The sequence below is a fragment of the Diaporthe batatas genome (genome assembly GCF_019321695.1).
Source record: "Diaporthe batatas strain CRI 302-4 chromosome Unknown Contig00013, whole genome shotgun sequence".
In the NCBI taxonomy this organism is placed as follows: Eukaryota; Fungi; Ascomycota; class Sordariomycetes; order Diaporthales; family Diaporthaceae; genus Diaporthe; species Diaporthe batatas.
In genome coordinates this window covers 535,024-543,297 of record NW_025408560.1, presented here as the reverse complement: position 1 = coordinate 543,297, position 8,274 = coordinate 535,024, and the positions used below count along the sequence as shown (strand labels likewise).

The 8,274-nt window shown below is 32.6% G+C and overlaps 1 protein-coding gene across 1 annotated transcript; it reads right to left on the bottom strand.

Moving 5' to 3' along the window:
• Positions 1-4,842: 4,842 nt before the first annotated feature.
• Positions 4,843-8,199, bottom strand: KVR01_010716 (uncharacterized protein). The gene is made up of 5 exons (XM_044793653.1): positions 7,967-8,199; positions 7,732-7,899; positions 5,510-7,679; positions 5,250-5,449; positions 4,843-5,197 (listed from the first exon to the last, which is right to left on the bottom strand). The coding sequence occupies exons 1-3, from the start codon at positions 8,067-8,069 to the stop codon at positions 5,725-5,727; spliced, it is 2,226 nt and encodes a 741-aa protein (XP_044640875.1). The 5' UTR covers positions 8,070-8,199; the 3' UTR covers positions 4,843-5,197; positions 5,250-5,449; positions 5,510-5,724.
• Between the last annotated feature and the right edge of the window lie 75 nt (positions 8,200-8,274).

Sequence of the window (8,274 nt, the reverse complement as noted above, 5' to 3'; positions counted from 1 at the left end):
AAATAAATAAATAAATAAATAAATAAATAAATAAATAAATAAATAAATAAATAAATAAATAAATAAATAAATAAATAAATAAATAAATAAATAAATAAATAAATAAATAAATAAATAATTTTTTTTTCTTTTTTTCTTTTTTTCTTTTATTTTATTTTATTCTTTATTTAAATATTTAATTAATTATTTCTTTTTTTATTTTTTATTTTTTTATTTTTTATTTTATATTTATATTAAAACTTTATATATTAATTATATTAATTATATTAATTATATTAATTATATTAATTATATTAATTATATTAATTATATTAATTATATTAATTATATTAATTATATTAATTATATTAATTATATTAATTATATTAATTATATTAATTATATTAATTATATTAATTATATTAATTATATTAATTATATTAATTATATTAATTATATTAATTATATTAATTATATTAATTATATTAATTATATTTTAAATTTAAATATAAAATATTAATTAAGTTTTTAAAAGAATTATTAAAATAATATAATTAAAATAATTAATATAAATTTAAAAATAAAGAAAATATTAAATTAAAATATATTAAAAATAATTTTTAATATAATTTAATTTAAACTTTCTTTTAAACTTTATAAATATTTTTATTTTTATAAATATAAACTTTAAATTTAAAATTATTATAAATTTTAAAATATTTTAAATTAAACTTATAATCTTTTAATTTATTTAAAAATATATTAATTATTTTAAATAATAATAAAAATAATATTATATAAAATTAATTAATATAAATTATTAAAATAGTTTTTATTATATAATATTTAAAAGAATTAAATATAAAGATTACTTTATACACTTAAATTTATAAATTTATTAAATTTATATTTACTTTAACTTTAATTATATTATAATATATTATTTAAAAGATTATATAATAAAAGGTTTCTAATTTATATAATATTTAAAAGGATAAAAGATAGATTTTATTAACTATTATTATAATTATAAAAATAATTATTAACTTTTAATAAACTTAAAAATAAAATAAGCTTTTATAGTAAATAATATACTAATATAAGCCTTTTAAAATATAACTTTTATATTTTATAATAATCTTAGAATATTCTATTATAAATTTTATAATATAGTAATATTAAATAGACATTCTTTTTAAAGAACTACTAGAATTATATCTTGATCCTTATTATCTAAAAGAGGTATACAGAGCATAGTATAAATAAATTATATTAAGGATGACTGTAGTTTACCCTAATGGATTGTAAGGGTGGTAGGGATTGCTTTAAATTACCCAGTGAACACCCGATGGATGGCTTAGTTACAAAATTTGCTCTGCACCTTGAATCATGTCTGTGAGGTTGCAGCGATAATCAATATGTTGGTTTGATCTTGAGTGTGTTGGTTTATAAGATTGTCTACGTCGCGATTCCCCCGCCCCTACACATGGATGGCTGTGTATCAACAAACTTCATGACAATCAAGCAGGAACTAGGTATGTAAGAGACCACAAAACCACTTTCACCAGCACAACACGGCTACAAGCAGCTTCTTAATGAACTTTAGAAATGTCTCTGGATACCATGCCCTCTGACTTGGCTCCACTGTCCACTGCGGTGGCTGTCGGCTCCATCTTCGCACTCACCCTTGGCCTTGCCGGCACGCTGCAACCGGGCATTGCATTTAAGCTATTTGACTTCACACCGCCCACGAATCCCGAGGATCACAAACTAGCAACCAATCTCTTTCTCTTTTGGGGCTCACGAGATCTCTACATAGGCGTCACAACGCTAGCAGTGTGGTATTTTGGCGAATGGAAAAGCCTGGGCTGGATGTATCTGGCCGCTGCCGGTGTCACAGCGACGGATCTTGTGCAGAGTCACAGACAGCTTGGACGATACGTCTGGAAGCATGGCATTGCTGTTCCAATCGCTATGGTTATTGGAGGTAGTTTACTGGGGTGGTTTAACTAGGACAACGTTCCAAATAAGTTAGACATCACATGAGTACCGTCACAAGGTGATCTTCATAAACTGTCCACACACCTTCTGTGAGCCATACATATTCTGCTCACAGTGATAAGCCATGTAAAAACTATTGAAAACTACTTATTAGGTGATAATTAGTTAATAATTAACCTATTTTTTATAAGTTATTTAAGTAGTTTCACTTTTATTCTATATATATTTAAGGATATATATAGTTTTACTTATATTTTATATATATATTTAAAGCTCTTTTAAATATAAAATTAAAAGACTTATAATTATAAAATTTTAATTAACTTTTATTTAATTATTTTATTATATTATAACTTAATTTAACTTTATTTAAATTTCTTTTTAAACTTTATAAAAGTTTTTATTTTTATAAATATAAATTTTAAATTAAAACTTTTAAATTTAAGTTTAAGGTTTTATATATTTTAATATATTTTAAATTAAGTTTATAATTCTTTAATCTTTTTAAAAATATATTAATTATTTTAAATATTAATAACTTTTCTTTAAAGTAAAAGTTTATTTTATATAATTATAAATTTAATTATTAATAGTTATTTTTCTTTTATTTATAAATTATTAAAATTATAAATTTAAAATAATATTATATATAATAATAAAATATAATTACTTTATTTAAAGATTATCTCTTAGTTTAATAAATTATATAATAAGTTAAGTAATTACTTTTAAATATTTTTACTTATAATATAATAAAGTTAATAATCTTTTAAACTTATTAAATAAATATTTATTTATAAAGTAAAGTTAAAACTTATATATATTTTATAAAAACTTATATTTAATATAATATTTAATTATATTTAATTATTTAAATACTTAACTTTATAATTTATAATTAATTTTATATAAACTATTTATATTTTTTTAATTCTATTACTAAGCTAAAAGTAAATAGTTATAATTTTAAAAGAATAAGATATAATATATCTTTTAAAAATTAGCTTAGTTAAGTTTATTATATAAGACTTTTTATAATAACTTTATAATTATCTACAACACTATCTATTATTAAAAGACACCTTCCTATATTAATACACTAGGTTATACTAGTTTAAGCTAACGCTATTAACCTTATAATTAATTTAATTTTATATAATAATTAAAAGAATAATAACTTTATTTTTATTTATTTTAATTAACTTATATTTATATATAATTTAAATTATATAATAACTTTATATATAATATTTAATAATATTAAAATTAATTAATAGTTTATAATAATTTTAACTTTTAATAAATTAAATATAACTTAATATATTAATATAAATAAATATTATTTAATAATAAATAATATTATAAATATAAATTATAAAGTTATTATAAAAGTTTTATATAATAAACTTAATTAAATTAATTTTTAAAAGATATATTATATTTTATTTTTAAAACTTTAATTATTTATATTTAATTTAATAATAAAATTAAAAATATAAATAATTTATATATAATTATATAACTTTACTTTTATTTTATATATATTTAAAATATATATAATATTTTATATAATAATAAATATTTAAAATTTAATATTTAAAAAATATAATATTAATAATAATAGTTATAATATAATAAATATTTATAACTTTAATTTTATAATATATAAATAAAGTTAAAGGGTATTATTTTAATAATAATATTAATTAAAATTATAAATAAAATTAATTTATAATTTAATTATTATAAAAGAATTATATAATAAAATTAAATTTAAAAATAGTTATTATATAAATAAATTATATTAAAAAGTTTAATTAAAAATTATTCTTTTAAATATATATATACTTTATAATAAAACTTTTATTAAATAAGTTTATAAAGTTAATATTATATTCTTTATTTAAATATATAATTAATTTTAAAAACTTAAAATAAAGAAATAATTTATAATATATTACCTTTAAAACTTTTATAATAAAGTATTAAAACTCTTAAAAAAGTTTTAAAAATAATTTATAGAAAGATAAAAGAAAAGTATAATAAACTTATTCTTTTAAATTTATACTTTTATTATTAATAATTATTAACTTTTAATAATATAGAAAAATATAATAAAAATAAAGGAAAGAGTAAATTTAAAGTTTCTTTTAAAAGAATTATAAGAATATATATAAAGTTATTAAAACTTTATATATAAGCTTTAAATTAAAGAAGAAATAAGTAGTTATATAATATAAAAGAAAATATAATATAATTAAAGTTAAATAATTTATATATATTTAAAAATATATATAATTTTAATTTTATTTTATATATATTTAAAGATATATATAATACTTTTATATAATAATAAATACTTAAAACTTAATATTTAAAAGATATAATATTAATAATAAAGTTTATAATATAATAAAAGAATATAAGTATATTTAATTAATTTTATCTAATTATAAATTTTATTTAATAGTAGTTTTAACTAATAATAATATATAAATTATACTACTTATTCTAAGTTAAAGTGTGCTTATAGAATAAGAAAGTAAAGTATTTAACTACTATAAATAAAAAGTAGTAAATCTTATTAATAATAAGGAAGGTTAGTTTAGTGAGTGTTATCACAACATTAGATAAAATTCTTTATAGAAAAGCTTCCTGTGGGATGAACCCATTAGCAGCACCTCCTATGATAGAAGTTTTATAGGATTATGCCTAAGGGGATAATTTTTTATGAGTTTAATCTTGGGAGAATCATTCCTGGGATCATTGCCTGGGTGGCTATGCCCTGTAAGATACTTGTGCCTCATGGGGTCCGCCTGTGACCTCATACATGATAACTGGCAAAAGGAAAGCAATAATCTCCTAATTTTTTAAAGTTTGTGATCTGACATCCCCAGCACAGTTGTGAAGGAACGGCTAGGCAAAGCATGATCTTGATGTTGGTGGTGGCACATGTGCAGCCTCAGCACAACGCATATGTTTGAACAAACAAAGGCTTCAGCCACGATCCCTCAGATTTGGACAGATGCAAGGCAGAAAGAGTCATATCCACACAGGTGATCACTGAACCTGGTCTGAAATCAATTCAAGCAGGGTGTGGCAGTGCCCCAGAAAAAAAGACCCTGTCACCAAAAACTAAAAAAGATCAACAAAAAAAGACAACTTTGTAGCTACAACTGGTTTCGATCCAGCGACCTCCGGGTTATGAGCCCGGCGCCTGATTTTGTTAGTACATATTGCAGGTTTTAGATGGATATGAGTCAACTCACTCTTCCCCTGAGCTATGTAGCTGTTGTTGCAGGGGGGCTATTATTGATTGCTTAAGTATGGGGGTGAATGGCAGAAATTTTCTGAAGAGTGAGTCACAAGAGGTCGGCCATGCCGAGGCACCCGCTTCCGGCGACCGTCTAATCAGGCCGGGAACGGGCCGACAGCATGCCAACCACTAGCGCCTACTAGCGTCCATTTACTCGGAAGCCAAATGTTAGCATTCTCCCACACCGGAATATTTATGGGGGAACTGACGTACTCCGTGCATGTTACCACAACACCGGGACACCAGGATAGATGGATCTCAGGAGCATGGGCTTGCAGTGCAGCCGGCTCCTCGGTGTCTCCCAGGTCGCTGAGAGAGCCTGATTCCAGGACGGCTCGTTGTGGACAGAAGCCTCGAGCACCCACTCTTTGACACTGTCCCTGAATATACCTCTTATATTGTCTCTCTGCAACTGATCTCTCCGTCTCTCATGACTTATCATCAAAAGCGCCCTCCTTCCAATTCCCGTGCCCTGCACTCCCAGCCCCACTACCGCTCCCACTACCGCCGGCAGCAACCACAGCAGCAGCAGCCGTCTGCCCAAAATTGGTGGCCTGCTGATCCGCATCCGATGACCCCATATAATACAGCGAGAAGAACACCAAGAGGTGCAGCGCAACACAGTACGCGGCGAACAGGTTCCTGCTCGTCCGGGACGCTAGCACCATCCTGGTGACCGAGTACACCACCCTCTCAGGGAAGCTCATGCGCTTGTATGCCCGCGCAGACTCCCTCCCGCGGAATGCCGCAAACGGGCTTATGTTCGACTCGTAGGCGGCACGGTACCGGTCCATCCCGCCAGACCCGCCGCCGTTGCCGCCAATGGTCACTGTTGACGGGTTGGGGTTGTTGGCGTATGACGAGGACGAGGTCACCGCCGCGGTGCTGTTGCTGCTGCGGTTGAAGGACGACACGTAGCGGGTCTTCTCGTAGAGGTTGAGGTTGTCCTTCTGCAACGCCGCGATTTCCTGGCGGAGCTGGGAGACGCTGCGGTGGGTGTCGGAGAGCTCCTGCTCCAGCTGGGCGTTGCGCTTCTTGAAGCGGTCCCTTTGCGCCGTGATCATGGGGAGAATCCCAGAGCCACCGCCCATGGGCTCGCCGCCCGAGTCCCGCGGGTTGAAACCGCTGATTATGGACGACGTGGGCGATGTGCGGCCTCCCCCACCCCTGCGGCCGGCCGCCATTGATGGCGCATACCTGCTGACGTATGTACCCGCCACAGATGCTCCTGATGGGAAAGCATTCGAATGCTCCGACTGGATGTTGGCGAGGTCGTTCTCCAACTTCTCGTTCAGGTTTTGAGATTTCTCAAGCTCCGCGTTGGTCCGGGACATCTCCTCGGATAGATCTGATAGTCTGCCCTGGAGGTCCTGGTGAGAAACCCGTAGTATCGTCAATTCTTCACTCAGCTTCTTGTTTCTCGCCAGTAGCAGCTGCTCCAGCGTATCCCCCTTGCCCTTCGCGGCGTCCCCGTTTTGGTCGTCTATTAGATCCTTGACCTCATCATCGTCGCCTGTCGAGAATTCAATGCTCTTGAGCACTTCTAATTCTTGCTTGATATCGTCATAGTCGCCCCATTTCTGCACCTTCGCCTTTAATGCGTCCCGATCCTCCTTCAAAGAGCTCACTTCCCTCTCCAGCGTGCGCAGCTTCGCGTCCAGGTCTCGCTTCAGGGTTTCTTTCTCTACCCTCGAGGCGTCCAGCTTCCGTATCAGAGACGAGTTCTCGGATCTCATGCGCATGTAGCCCGGATCGTCCTCTAGTGCTGTGGCTTGCTGGCTAGGTACCTGTGACTTGGCCTGCGCAAGCTCGAGCCGCATCTGTTCATTGCGCGCCTCGACCTCGGCCAACCTCATGCTGGTTCGTTCGAGGTCTGAGTGTACCATCTCGAGTTCGGCGCTGGTGACATGGCCCTTGGGCTCTTCCTCGTCATCTTCAGACTTCCCGAGACGTTGGTTAACCTCGTAGCTGGCCTTGACCTCGTTGAGCAGGCGCTCCTGGTTCTCGACCTTGTCTTCCAAGGTCTTCTCCTTTGCGGCCCAATTGTCCTTCTTCTCGTCCAGTACTGCGATCCAGGACGATTCAACTTCCTTGACCTTGCTTTCGAGCGTGTCTTCAAGCTTTTTTCGAGCTTCTCTCTCCGATTGCAACCTCGACTCTGTGTCTTCCAGCTGCGCTGTGAGCCCCGCCACAGAGCCCTGCAGGCGCTCGTTCTCTTCCGTGACTCTCGGGAGGGTCTCCTCAGAGACAAGCATGGAGTCGACGGCCGCTTCGAGTAGTGGGTACGGATCCGGTGCGTCGGACAGTGATGTGTAGGCATGGAGGAATGCCGAGTTGACCGACTTGGAGTGGTTGGTCAACAGATCGATGAACGTTTGGTAGGCTGTCATTATGTCAGGACCAGGCCGAGAACGGCGGCGCGGTGGTTCCATTACCTTTCAGCAACCCCTTGATCTCGGACAGCTTGGTAGCATCATCCAGTTTCCTGAAATCCTTAGTCTTCTGCGCCAAGTCCTTCCTCTGGACAGTTGAATCCCGTTGGTATGTTACGATCTCGGAAGCAGTGTTGTCGAGGCCGGAGACCAGGGTGGTCATGTCAATATCTGGGGATCAAATAGTTAGCTATGCGCATGTGGTATCTGGGAGCAGCATGGTGGGGACAAGACGTACTCCTCCATGCTGAGATGGCGGCCTGAAACTTGTTGGTGGTGTTGTCCAGAGTCGAAGCAGCTCCGGGCCCGGAGGCAGCTTGAAGGTTCGATGGCTCAGCCATTATTGCTGGGTTGCGATCATGAAATACGGGAGGGTATGTCAGCAGCTCAGGAGCTGAAGCTCGAGGCAGCGCGCGGGGATCGCAATGTGGGCTCGAGCGCCGTCGTTGAAGGAGGCAGGCCAAGGGTGATGTGTTATTTCTAGTCTGCTCGGAGTACGGAAGCACGCCTGCTGGACTGGCCAGGCATGCAGCTGCGTGCCAGCGG

Excerpts from the sequence above, each read along its gene's own strand:
- KVR01_010716 (XM_044793653.1), bottom strand. The coding sequence starts at position 8,069 with ATGGCTGAGCCATCGAACCTTCAAGCTGCCTCCGGGCCCGGAGCTGCT. Across the intron at positions 7,900-7,966 it reads CGCCATCTCAGCATGGAGGA|ATATTGACATGACCACCCTG; the intron begins GTACGTCTTGTC and ends TTTGATCCCCAG. Across the intron at positions 7,680-7,731 it reads GATCAAGGGGTTGCTGAAAG|CCTACCAAACGTTCATCGAT; the intron begins GTAATGGAACCA and ends ACATAATGACAG.